The sequence below is a fragment of the Hibiscus syriacus genome, unplaced genomic scaffold (assembly GCF_006381635.1).
Source record: "Hibiscus syriacus cultivar Baekdansim isolate YM2019G1 unplaced genomic scaffold, ASM638163v2 tig00004797_pilon, whole genome shotgun sequence".
NCBI lineage: Eukaryota > Viridiplantae > Streptophyta > Magnoliopsida > Malvales > Malvaceae > Hibiscus > Hibiscus syriacus.
Window position 1 is genome coordinate 238,042 of NW_024062032.1, and position 13,577 is coordinate 251,618.

The following is a 13,577-nucleotide window of genomic DNA, read 5'->3' on the forward strand; positions in this document are numbered from 1 at the left end:
ATAATTGGTGATCGATTGGTGGTCAATTGATAATAATAATAATAAGGGAACACGTAGAAAAGAGAACGAATAGGAGCTAAAAGACTTCGTTCATCCCTTCTAAGGATGTATATATATTGACCTTTAATATTGATGTCAAGCATTAGACAATGATAACTATTTGTACTCACATATATGAATGCTTAACTAATGTGATAAACTTATCAAATGATTTTAATCTTAACAGGTCATGTATGTTCGTTAAAAGTTATATTTGAATATTGTGATTTATAGAGAAGTATAAGATTTTGTGTCTTTTGTTATTTTGTTTTTAGAGATCTTATCAAATATAAAAATTAAAGGGTAAACTATGTGTTTTGTATTTAAACTATCATTTTTGGTTCTTTTTTATACTTAAATTTTTATTTTTCCAAAATCATACTTAACATTTAATTTTTATTTCATTTTAGTCTTTCGCCTTTAAAAGCTTAACGAAAAGGCTTAGTAGCTGCCGTGTCTACAATCGTCGGCCGTCACATCAATCAGTCGATGAAACCCAACTTTTTAGCACGTACATTTTTAACCCCTTAAACACAATTTCGGTATATGTTTCATTGAGAAACATCTCATTCTCCCCCCATAGAAAATAGACTTTTCGATTTCTTCAACATTTGATTTTCATGATCTATTGTTTGATGGGTTTGAAATTGGACAACTCATCATTCTCTCGTGGCTCATCATTTGGATCGGTCATCCATCTACCAGAGCTATGTCATGCAGTTCGTTCATTAAATTTTTACTACTAAAATAAAACAAAAACTAAATATTATGCATGATTTTGAAAATAAAATAAACATTTAAATGAAAAAAAAAGGACGAAGGTTAAATTGAAGTTGTAAACCATATGGGCACAGTGAAAGTAGAGGACAGCTCATGCTTGAGACATAGACTTCACGCCCACATTGTCCAATTCTATTCCTCACAGCTTCAGCCATTGTTTTTTTTCTTTTTATACAACTTTTCATTCACATTCGTTCCCAACTCTCATTTCTCTCTACATTTTCACCAATGGGATACGACAGGCTTCCACCATTCCAACATGCAGAGCTCACACCTAAAAACAACAACAAAAAGCTTCTCTTTATTTCAGTCGTTGCCTTCTTCACTATCATCATTGTCTCAGCTGTCTGTGCCGGCCTCGTAGTTCGCCTCCGTGAAGGAGGCGGCGGTGCCACCCCAATCCACCGTAAGCCCACCCAAGCTATTTCCAGGACATGTGGAAAAACTCGGTTCCGGAAGCTCTGTGTCAACACGCTCCTCCAGTTCCCTGGCTCGCTCACCGCCGGTGAGCAGGACCTTGTTCACGTGTCCTTCAATGTGACGCTGCAGCGCTTCAACAAGGCTCTTTATACGACAACGTCCATTTCGTATATCCAGATGGATCCACGTGTACGCTCGGCATACGACGACTGCCTCGAGCTCTTGGAAGATTCCGTCGACGCCCTCTCCCGTTCTCTCTCCTCCGTCGTTCCCAAAGGTAAAGGCGGATCCACTCAGGACGTGATGACGTGGCTCAGCGCGGCGTTGACGAACCAGGACACGTGCACGGAGGGGTTTGATGGACTGAGCGGGGCGGTGAAGGATCAAGTGGCCGCCAAATTGGCGGACTTGTCGAAGCTCGTGAGTAACTGTTTGTCGATATTCACCGCCAGCGGCGGAGACGACTTGGTCGGAGTGCCGACGCAGAACAGGAGGCTGCTGGCCTCGGGAGAAACTATAGACGAGCAGCATTTCCCGAAATGGCTGAGGAGGGAGGAGAGGGCGCTGCTGGACACTCCTGTGTCGGCCATCCGGCCTGACATAGTCGTTTCGAAAGACGGAAACGGCACCGTTAAGACCATCGCCGAGGCCATTAAAAAGGCGCCGGAGTATAGTACTCGCCGGATCATCATTTACGTGAAGGCGGGAAGGTAAAATCACTTCTCTTTTTTTACCCTAAAATGAGACATTTAGGGCCAAAATGTTCAACAAAAAAAAAAATTAAGAGACAAAGTAATTATTTTTATTTGAATCTAAATAATTCAAAAAGGGTAAATTATACAATTAGTATCTAAACTATCAGTTTAATTCCGTTTTAGTATTTAAACTTTCAAATTTTAAAAAAAATTATACCTAAAATTTAGTTTTTATTTTTATATCATATTTAAAATTTAACGTTAAGTTTTGAAAAAATTAAATGTTTAGGTATTAAAACGGATCAAAACTGATAATTTAAGTACTAAATGCATAATTTATCCTTAAAAAAAGAATAAAACTAGAATAACTATTTTGACAGTTGAGTACTAATTTTTACATTGTGCCTATATATTTCCTTAAAATTTGGATACTAAGTTTACATGCATGCAGGTACGAAGAGAGTAATTTAAAGGTGGGGAGGAAGAAAATAAATATGATGTTTGTAGGAGACGGAAAGAGTAAAACAATAATAACAGGTGGCAAAAGTATATTTGACAACATCACCACATTCCACACTGCTGCCTTCGGTAACTTTACTTTACCCCTTACATGTTCTTTTCTCGGATAATACTTTTTAACGTTTACCTCAAAATGTTCATTCGTAGATGAAAATAATTAATTAACAAATAATTAATCTTTCAAGATAAAGACATCTACGTTTAGCCGATGATGAAAACAGTTTTGTGACAACAGTTGTTTTACTATTTCCCCTCATTCTTTTCAGCGGCAACCGGCACGGGTTTTATTGCAAGAGACATAACATTTGAGAACTGGGCTGGACCAGCCAAGCACCAGGCAGTGGCTCTACGTATCGGAGCAGACCATGCTGTAGTATACAGGTGCAACATCATTGGCTACCAAGACACATTATACGTTCACTCCAATCGTCAATTTTACCGTGAATGTGACATTTATGGTACGGTGGATTTCATTTTCGGTAACGCCGCCGTGGTGTTCCAAAACTGTAGCATTTACGCCCGGAAGCCAATGCCGTTTCAGAAGAACACCATCACGGCACAAAACCGAAAGGACCCGAACCAGAATACAGGCATATCGATCCATGCATGTCGGATCCTACCAACACCAGATCTGGCGGCCGCCAATGGTAGCTTCCAAACATATCTAGGTCGTCCATGGAAGTTGTACTCTAGGGCAGTATTCATGTTATCGTACATGAGTGATCACATTCACCCTAGGGGATGGCTCGAGTGGAACGCTACATTTCCTGTGGATACGCTGTACTACGGCGAATACATGAATTACGGACCGGGTGGGGCGATCGGCCAACGGGTGAGATGGCCGGGGTATAGGGTTATCACTTCAGATATTGAAGCAGCCAAGTTCACAGTGGCACAGTTTATTTATGGATCGTCATGGTTACCATCAACCGGAATCACTTTCTTAGCTGGCCTAGAAGTTTAATATAAATGTTATATTCATCTTTTTTAAAGTTTTTAATTGTATGGAATAAATTATATATACTTTTTGTAATATTACATAAGTCTCATTATTATATTCGTAAAAATTAAAGAGAAGTTTAATTTACGTGAGATTTCTTTTTGGAATAGGATTATTTAAATATAAATTATTTAGAACATTATCTAAAATTTTATACTACTTTATTTAGTTTATTGGATAATGCAATTTTAATGTTTGATTGAATAAATATAATATTATATAAACTGCATCTTTATTAATTTTTTATTAAATTTTCAAATAAAATTAATCTTTAATAATAAATTAAAATATATTAATACGAAAATTCATAATTAAGGACAATACTAGCGTGCTGCTGACAGTGGCCTTGACCCTTCCAAATGGTACTATAGTTTAAGTAATCAGATGCAAGTATAAGATATAAATTTTATATAGTTTATTATCTTTAAAAATTATAAAATCAATCACAAACTAGAATCCACTTTTTCTCGTTCAAATTATTTACTTTTAATTTAAAAATAATTATATATAATTAAACTTAAATAAATTTTGATTTATTTAAATTATATTTAAGTCGGATTGAATAAACCATCTAATCATTGAACATATCTAATTTGAAAAGAATAACCAAATTTAAGGGTGAAAAACAATAACAATACCCCTATAACTTTACTAGTGTTTGTTATTGCTAGACATATATTATCATTATCATTATCAAATAATATTTGTTAAATGGAACGATTTAATGATATTTATACTATTAGCCCCAGCACAAGTAGTATATAGAGAATAATTTATCGAATAGTCTCAATAGTAAAAGAGAATATCATTCATTTTAGAGGTTATGAGTTCAAACAATTCTATTCATAGTATATGTGTATTGTTGATTGATTAAAAGAATATAAACATATATTACTTTATAATTACTATAATCGAGAATTATTTGTGTACTTTTATCATATAAAATAATGTACATAGAGAGAGGAGACTGTTTTCACTTCTACTTATTAAGTGCTTACATAGTGAAGAAAGTGTTGAACAAAAGTGGTGTCGGTGAATGAGTAGAGAAGGGCAGTGAATTGAATTTTGGTTGGTGAAAAAGTCAGTGCCCTGGTCCACAGGATAGAAAAACATATGGCTTGTCTCAAATGCAGAGAATTTTGGTCAAATACAAGCTTGTGGTGTTTTGATAAAGTTGCATTAAAGTTGGATCAAATTTTGTTGTTATGTAGGTAAGGGCACCAAAACCAAAGGATGATGCACTTTCGCAATTGGCAGGCTAAAGACCCTAGAGAGCAAAGCCAGCTGTGCTGGAATAATGAGAAAATGACCCAACACCATTGTGGTTTCATACAGTAAAAGTTATTTTTTCCATTCAAGAGTTGGACCTAATTTGATTAAAAAAAGAAAATTTAAGGGATGCAGAATTAGACATTCTTGCAAAATTTTGTGAATCTGTTCTGGATCCATACCAATTCTCAACAAAAAAAACACAAGGAAAAATAGTGAAAGGGATACCTTGTGGCATGCTTATCCTGTCACTTCTGGAGCAAACCATACCAGATGGTGCATCACATGCTTGATCTTTCAATTGTCCCTTTATCTACTTTCTTGGAAACAAAGTTAATACTATTATGCACATAGCTATAACCAAACAACATAATTTAAACAACACTGTTTGTTCTTGGAAAGATTGCTTAAAGGCAGTTCAGGTTTTAGGGTTCAAAAACGTGGCACACGGGAAAGTTAGATATATGAACAAAGTGAAAAAGATGATGGAAACACAAGTTCTAGCACCATCCCAATATTACACAGAACTTGTAATGACCATTTAACAAAAACTATGGACTACCATCATCGTTCTGCAGTATATTTGCGTGCAGAAAATGCATATATGTAAAGGTACCTAGCTATTTGCCTCAGGGCTTATGGGGTTAGTTCATTGAGATGCTGATCCATGATCAATGCCACAGTTTCAAAGAATGCATCATCACTCATTCCTGGGACCAGAGCTTCCTCTGCTTCTCTAACGATCTGCTCAATCACCGACTCATGTTTCAGTGTTTCCCTGCACATGATTCTTCCAATGGCAAAGGGTGCGAGTCCTCTTTTGACGCCTTTCTTTAGAAGCACGGTGGAAATGCGAAAGGTGCGAGCACACTTTGGCTGCATGTCCCATCCATGAAACTTCAAAAGTTCAATGTCTTTTTCAGCATCCAACAACTTAATATAATTAATGAATCAGGCGAATAAGGTTCTTGAGCTTGAGGCCAGTAGGAGCCAGTCAAATGTGCAATCCTCAAACTGAAGAAAAATAAATAAAGGTAACGAATATGAGCGCTAAGGGTAAAATAGATTTACCGACTTGTCACGTAAAAAACAAGGATTTCAACTTTATTATAGAACCAGGAGTTCAAGTATTAACATGAAAGCAAATAATATGCATAGCTATAGGAGGCTTTATGTTATGTGGCCATAAGATCACTAGACAGCTAAACCATAAACTACTTCTCAAGCTTATGACTAGAACTTAGCACAAGCAAACACAGTAGGGAAGGGCAACAAAAATTTCGCTCCCAAAATGAAGGATCACATACTTGGATGTAGAATTTTTGTCCTCAAAAGTGAAAATGTAAAATGCAGGCTGCAAAGCTATAAATTGTATGAAGGGAATAAAAATCTAACAAAAATGCTGAAATTAAGAGTGTTAGGTTCTTACATTCTCAAGCAAGCAGTAGCCATGATCAATGGGAAAAAGTGAAACTCGGTCTTCGTCGCAATTTCTTGTGACTAGTATGTTTCCAACATGCCTATCTGCATTCGCCAACCTTATGTCCAACACAGAGATCTTGTGAACCTCTTCCACTGGGAAAGCACGAGTGCCCATATCTTCACAACTTCCAACATTATCAACAAACATCTGCAGTGATCCAATCTTAATATACTTGGAATCATACTCATAACCTTCAGGGTGATTGAACCCTCTCCGCAGACACTTAACCATAACAGTAGGTGGAACCCCGGCAAAGTCCTTCTCTCCATTACCATAAGAGCGAGGTCCAGTCATTGGATGATCCAAGAGGAAAGCTGCAACTTCCCTCAATGCTCCTTCTCCAACACGTGTTCCATTCTTCAAACCTTCACCATCTAGTGATAAGGGGAGGCCACAAGGGTTATTTAGAGCCATTGTCTCTTCATCAATAGGCTTAAATACTGAGATATACTTCTGACCCGATGAGTCTTGCATGAAGTAAGCTCCGCCTGAACCTTCTGAAGACCGGATAGGGCTATCGCCTCTCTCTAGTCCATCAAAAGTTAAGTCAATTAGTTCTTTAGTAACTAATTGCAGTTGAGCCTTAGAATTAACAATCAGAGGCTCCAAAATGAAACCTCTCGGCAGTATCATCCTCTCCTTGACCTGATGCTTTACAGGTGTGCTGCCAAGGTAATGTCCCACGGCATCTGGCCCCTCATTAAAAGGTGATGTCTCAATGGAAACTTCAAAATCTCTTTCAATGGGTACAGCACGTACCTTAGCAGACTTTCTAACCAGCAAGTGAATCATAGCATCATTGTTTTTGCAGATATCAGTAATTAGTCTTTGATCCTCAAGCTCCTCACCATCACATGCCAGTTTCTGATCCTTGAGATTAAAATATCCTTTTCCCTTCTTAGCAACTTGTGCCTTCACATATGCCACATTTCTACCCCTTGCAATGTGAAAGTCAAGCTTCTTACTGCATATAGTCTTAACAGTGATAGCCAGGAGATCTGAAAACTTTAACACCATATGCAATACATTCCCATTGGCAATCCCATAGTCCTGGACACAAGAATTATTCCGAGCTAGTTCTCTCGCTTCGAAAACTAGCATCTGCTTCCTCACAAAACCCATTTGAATTCTGAATTCTCAGCTTCACAGAAGCAATGGAATCGGACTCCATTATGCGCATGGGAATGATAGACCCAGCGACAGAGAAAAATTAAGATTGAGTCGCTTAAAGTCTGTCTATATCTGTACGGAAAATTTTCATTGAAAGCAGCAGACTTTTCAATCTAAGGGCTGGTAATCGACATTGTCTACCCTGCAGAAAATTTACATTAAACTAAAACTTGTAAAAACCAAACCCCAAAGGAAGTCCTCAAACAATACAACGGGAAAAACTTTAATCAGCAATAGTCAGAGCTCATAGTAAGGTTCCAAGAATCCTAGTTTATTAAGAATATCAATGATTTTGAAAAAAATTCATCGGATCTGATTATTAAGCCAAGCAATTTGAGAGATTTTAAGCTAAGAAAGGAATGCAAATAAAAGTTACGTTTTAAGTATAAAAAAAATGCGAAATTAAAAAATGGTGGTACCTGAACAACTACGGAATGGGGGAAAAGAAGCGTCGTCGTTGATTCTATGTTTCTCACAACCCAAGTTTAAGCTGCAGAATGATTAAACGTTAGATGATATAAATACTAAATAATTAAGAAGTTCTGTATGAATAATTAATGTGATATGTTGTTTAATAATAGGTTTAAATTATTCAGAATATATTTTTGTTGAATTATTTAACACTGTTTTGCTAAATCAATCACCACTAAATTATTCAGAGGTGCGAAACAAATACACTGAATACTGAACAGTTCAACATTCAACGTTGAATGATTCTATTAAAAGGCAAACAAATAATCTTTAACTTTTTATTTATTTAGTTCTTACGGGTTAATAATAATAAAAAATTAATTATTACATCTCGAAAGACTGAATTCCCCCTACTTTCAGTACCCTTTACTTCCATTGCGGTGCGGGAACATTTTCAAATTTTCAAATGGCTTGACAAAATGCTGGTTTATGGAGAAAATGTTGATTTTAAAAAGGTACCAATAGCGCTGCCATTTTCTCTCTGTATGTGGTGATTGATTCGGTAACCACCGAGGTCGACATTTCATCTGGGATCTTTTTGGTTCTTAAAACCCATTTTTACCATTTATAGTTTATTGCTTATTAATTTTCGTCTTTTTCGTTGTTTACTAGTATCCATATGATTTCTCCATTAGGAGAAACACGAGCACTGCACCATTCCCATATTACTTGGCTTTAACTCTGTTTACTAGTGCTTTTTCTACCGGATTTAGGTTATAGAAATGCCCAGAATATCTTAAAAATTGTTGTTGAAAGTTGCTTTTGTTTTGATGGGTATTTTAGAATAGTTGTTTCTTTTATTCAATGGATCTCTCTCGTTCAATTTCTCTTCTGTTTTTTTGTTTGTTTTCAGCTTAAAGATAATGCAAATTTGTTAAGTTTGATAAAAATGGTTGCTTACTAGTTGATTTCTTAGGCTTTATGTTATGGAAATTCATACTGAGCTCTTTTTGTAATGCTTTTGAGATTGTAAATCAAAGTTGTTCCTTAGTAGATCAGTAAGTATGAAAGAACTTTTATCTTGTTGGAAGTGCAGTGGGTTACTTTAAGAGCTTTAAAAGTAAATAAGAAAAAGAAATAAAACTTTATGATGAAAACCCCTTACCATAAATTACTCAATTCAAAAGACCATAAAATTGTTGGAACAAGCTTGTTGTAGGTAACAACTAAAAACCTTATCATATTTGCAACCTGAAATTAAAAGAGTAGAGGGCCGATCTTAAATTACAAACCATAGCTGAAATGCAAATCAAATAGAAATTCTTTATTGCTCTATAATTGTGTCTGAATTGGTATCATTATTGAGGACGTTTGAATCTTAACAGGATTTTGTTCTCTGATCTAATATGTTAGTTTTATATGCAATCCAATGCTCGTTTTATGTATTTAGTTGATTACAATTGCCAAAAAATAGTTGCTTTATATATTTATGTTAGTTTACTTTCTATGCGAAGTACATATTTTTCTTATTGGAATATCCAAATTCCCTGCATCTCTTTAAACTTTGTGCTTTTAGATTTAGGGTCTTTTCATGGTGATTGTTAAATTGTTTTGGTTGTGAGGTTAGCAAAGGAGCATTAGATTTGAGGTTTTGTTATTCAAGTTTAGTCTGTCTATGTCTTGTTTGCTTGATTTGAGGTTTTTTTGGGTACTTGAGGTGTTAACTAACTGTAAGATTTGACTAGCTATTTATATGTGAATGTGTGTTTTCTTTCCATGGTATTTTGTAAGGTTTGATAATGTTGTTTTCTTTGTGTAATTAAGCGATTGGATTTTTTTGAACTTGTGTTCTATGTTGACTCTAACACTGGCTATTTCGTATTGCCAATTTGTTCTCATCGATTAATATTTCTGTTCTATGATGTATGAATCTTATTAATTGTAATATTTCTGACAGGTTCTTGAGTCCACCTGCACATTTGGTTAAAATTTTCTCCAATACGAGGATCGACCATTGAACCTGACATGTCATTGATAACAATGAGTTTTGCTCCATTTGAAGTGAAAGTGGAAGTGTTAGTTTCCCTGATATGTTTTACGCAACCTAAGTATTTATCCCAAGTTGAGCTTCTTTCATATGCTAAAGCATTCTTCATACCATATGAGACAGTAAAATAGGTTTATGTTTGATCCCAGTTTATGTTATTGAATGTCATCCATGTTACTAAGAGTAAGACGATGAGGGAAGAAAAATAATCGGTATTAATTTAGGGTTCCGGTCTTGCTTCTTTTATACCATATGGTATTGTTAAGTGTGATGGCTTGTTGCCAACAAGCCACTGCTTCAGTGGCGAGACTTGTTGAGGGTTCCGGCCTTGTTACTGTGAACACATCTTAATGTGGTGTAGTTTTAATTAAACACTTTAAAAATATTATTATTATTTCAATGTGGTGTACTATTGTTGTTTTAATAATGATGTAATTTTAATTATATACTTTGATAATATATTTTAATACATTATCAACATTATATTAATTAAACCTACATATGATATTAATTATGAGTTAAAATTTAATTTAAAAAAATGCTAATAGATAAAGTATAATGAATACTTTAAACTTAAAATTGTGTATTTATAACACAATCAACATAATTAGTATATTTTCTACAAATTTAATTTCATGTACTTATACAAATAAAACATTTCATTTCAAAATTTTATAAAATACAATTTTATAAAATAACTTAAAAAAAATTAAAATGTAAATAACAAGAAAAATATAAAAATATATATATTTTTACAAAAAAATAGATTTCGTAAATTGTTTTCAGGAAAACTAACCAAACAGTGTAAAACATTTTACAATGCAACATCCAAACAATGTAATTGGTTTTCTGGATTTGGTTTTCCAAAAATGTAATTGGTTTTCTAGAAAATCAATTACAACCAAACAAACATAACCTTAATTTGTCCTAAATCATTAATACTGATAATAGAACGGGTCAGTTACATATTGTTGAAAACATTTTGATATTTCGATATAACAAATTAAGTTAAATGAATTTTAAGATTTTCCAAAATGATTTTCTAAGTATATTCGATATAATTATTAGAATATCAAAACCTTACTCAAAAAATTTCAAAAATCATTTTTAATCCTTACTTAAGTGTAAAATTAAGTTTTAATCTTAAAACAATTTCAAAATAATCTTTCAAAGTATTTCGAACCATTTCAAAGCCAAAAATTCCAGATTGCTCAGAGGGAACCGATTCCCCCCTGAATGGTTTGGCTCCGAGATTTCCAGAATGCTCGGAGGGAACCGATTCCCCCATGTTCAACGGTCGAAATATTTGAAATTTACACTTAGGGAACCGATTCCCTATGAGGGGAACCGATTCCCCCCACGCTCCAAACTGTTTTATTAATTGTTTTCACACTAAAACGGCTATATGATCTTCACTAATCATCCCCAACGTTCAGAAGTGATTCAAGGTGTATTTAAACAAGTTCTGAAGCCCTTGATCAACAAGAAATCATAGAGAAACAAGAGAGAAAGCATCAAACATTAAGTTTGTGCAAATCAAGCCAATTTTCCTTTCAATATTCATTTTGCTTTCAAGAACACCATTTGTGCTCATTTGTAATTATCTTTGAGTGTTCTTTTCTTGTTCTAGAATTGTGCAAACATCTTACCTTGTGAGGTTTTCCTTGTAAGTTTGCAAATTTGTAATCTTCTCTTTGGGAAAAGAGTGTTCTCAAGAATTGGGGTATATTCTTGAGGTTGTTGTAAGGTTATCTCTTTGGTCTCAAAAGAAAGAACAAATTAGTGAATTTGTTGGAAAATCCTTAGTGTGGATAGCTAAGGTAGTGGACGTAGACTTTGATTGAGAAAGTCGAACCACTCTAAATCGCTATGCAAATCTTTTCAATTTTCTGCAAAAGCTTCCACCAAATTTTTAATTGCCAATTCACCCCCCTCTTGGCTAATTTCGTCGATCGATTAACTCAACAATTGGTATCAGAGCCTAACTTATTTGAAGGTTTAATCACCTCTTGAGTCGATTCGAGAAGAGTTATATCGATTATCAAAGTCATCAATGGCCTCCGCTTCAAACTTTGACTCCGGTCTCGATTCGATGCCCGTCAACAAGCCTCCTTTCTTCAATGGAGCTAACTATGCCTATTGGAAGAATAGAATGATGTACTTCATTCAAGCAAGTGACATGGAAGCATGGAATGCTGTAGAAGAAGGATACATCAAACCTCTCACTCATCCAAGGTTGTGGAGTGAAGGAGAGACAAGAATGTTCCAGCTCAACTCCAAAGCCATCCATATCATTTTTTGTGCTCTTGGACCAGATGAATACGGAAGAATTTCATCGTGTACAACTGCCAAAGAAATATGGGACAAACTTCAAGTCACTCATGAAGGTACCGATGAGGTAAATAAATCTAAAATTAGTATTCTAACGCATAGCTATGAAAATTTCAGGATGAAACCAAATGAAGATATCAAAGCTATGACGGATAGATTTTCAACGATTGTCAATGGTCTCAAATCATATGGAGAGATCATTTCAAATGAAAAGCTTGTGAGGAAGTTAGTCTACTCCCTCCCAAAATCGTGGCAATCAAAGAAGACGGTAATCATCGAGTCTAAGGACTTAACGTCCTTAACTCTTGAAGAGCTAATTGGGTCACTCCTCACTCATGAAATGATGCTCGAAAATGAGGTGGACCTCGACAAAATTGACGAGACACCAAAGGAGAAGGAGAAGAAGAAAAACATTGGAGTTGCTCTCAAATCCACAAAAGATGAGAGTGATTTGAATAATGATGACGATGACGAGGAAATGGCATTGTTTGCCAAACAGTTCAGAAAAATGATGAGACCTTATCGAGGAAGAAAATTCAAACGAAATGAAGGCCTCAAAAATGAACCGAAAGAGAAGGACCCAATCATTTGCTACGAATGCAAAAAGCCAGGGCATGGTAAATATGATTGCCCACAATTGAAGAAAAAGGGTCAATCAAAGAATAAGTACAAGGCTCATGTGGCTACATGGAGCGATGAAGAAAGTTCCGATGAAGAGGAACAAGAAGTAGCTAACTTGTGCTTGATGGCATTTGGGGAAGATTCTAAGGTAACCTCTAACTCATCCGATTTGATGATTTATCCTATGATGAGTTATTAGAGGAATATAATGGGTTGGCTTCGGATTATGAGAAATTATTTTTAAAATATAAAAACGATGTTTCAAAATTGAAAAATGAAAACAAACTCATATCCAAAACCAACAACGATCTTGAAAGTAAAATCAAAGATTTGCAAATCAAACTAGAAGAGTTTGAAAGAAAAATTTAGATTTGCAAAATTTACTTTCAAAGATCAATGATGATCATCAAAAGAAAATTGATGATCTTAAAACTTCTTTTGATAAAGTTGGAACAAAACATTTTGAAAAATGTGGAAATTCAAAATCCAACTTTGTTAGAAAAAGTTTTAGAAACTACAATCATAGAGGTCCCCAAAGAACTTCTAATGGAAAAATCGTTAGAAGTATGTGGGTTCCTAAAGAACTCATTACTACTAAAGATAAAAATCCTACACAAATGGATACCTAAGGGGACTAGGATTTTGGAAACTAATGAATATGGACCCAAAAGAATTTGGGTACCAAAAATCAAAAATTAATCTATGTTTGTAGGGAAATGAGCATTGCTACAAGGCACGGGAAACAAATTCAAATTCATGGTACCTTGATAGTGGATGCTCAAGACATATGAC

The 13,577-nt window shown here is 34.9% G+C and overlaps 1 protein-coding gene and 1 pseudogene across 1 annotated transcript; one reads left to right on the forward strand and one right to left on the reverse strand.

Moving 5' to 3' along the window:
- The first annotated feature begins 1,022 nt into the window (after positions 1-1,022).
- LOC120198787 (probable pectinesterase/pectinesterase inhibitor 34) lies at positions 1,023-3,477 on the forward strand. The gene is made up of 3 exons (XM_039200054.1): positions 1,023-1,949; positions 2,386-2,522; positions 2,720-3,477. Exons 1-3 carry the CDS (start codon positions 1,048-1,050, stop codon positions 3,415-3,417), a joined length of 1,737 nt encoding a protein of 578 aa, XP_039055985.1. The 5' UTR covers positions 1,023-1,047; the 3' UTR covers positions 3,418-3,477.
- Positions 3,478-5,200: 1,723 nt separating this feature from the next.
- On the reverse strand, positions 5,201-7,509 carry LOC120198767 (annotated as a pseudogene).
- Between the last annotated feature and the right edge of the window lie 6,068 nt (positions 7,510-13,577).

Bases quoted from the DNA above. Each gene is read 5' to 3' on its own strand.
- LOC120198787 (XM_039200054.1), top strand. From the start codon at position 1,048: ATGGGATACGACAGGCTTCCACCATTCCAACATGCAGAGCTCACACCT. The intron at 1,950-2,385 runs GTAAAATCACTT...ACATGCATGCAG, and splicing joins ATTTACGTGAAGGCGGGAAG to GTACGAAGAGAGTAATTTAA. The intron at 2,523-2,719 runs GTAACTTTACTT...CATTCTTTTCAG, and splicing joins ATTCCACACTGCTGCCTTCG to CGGCAACCGGCACGGGTTTT.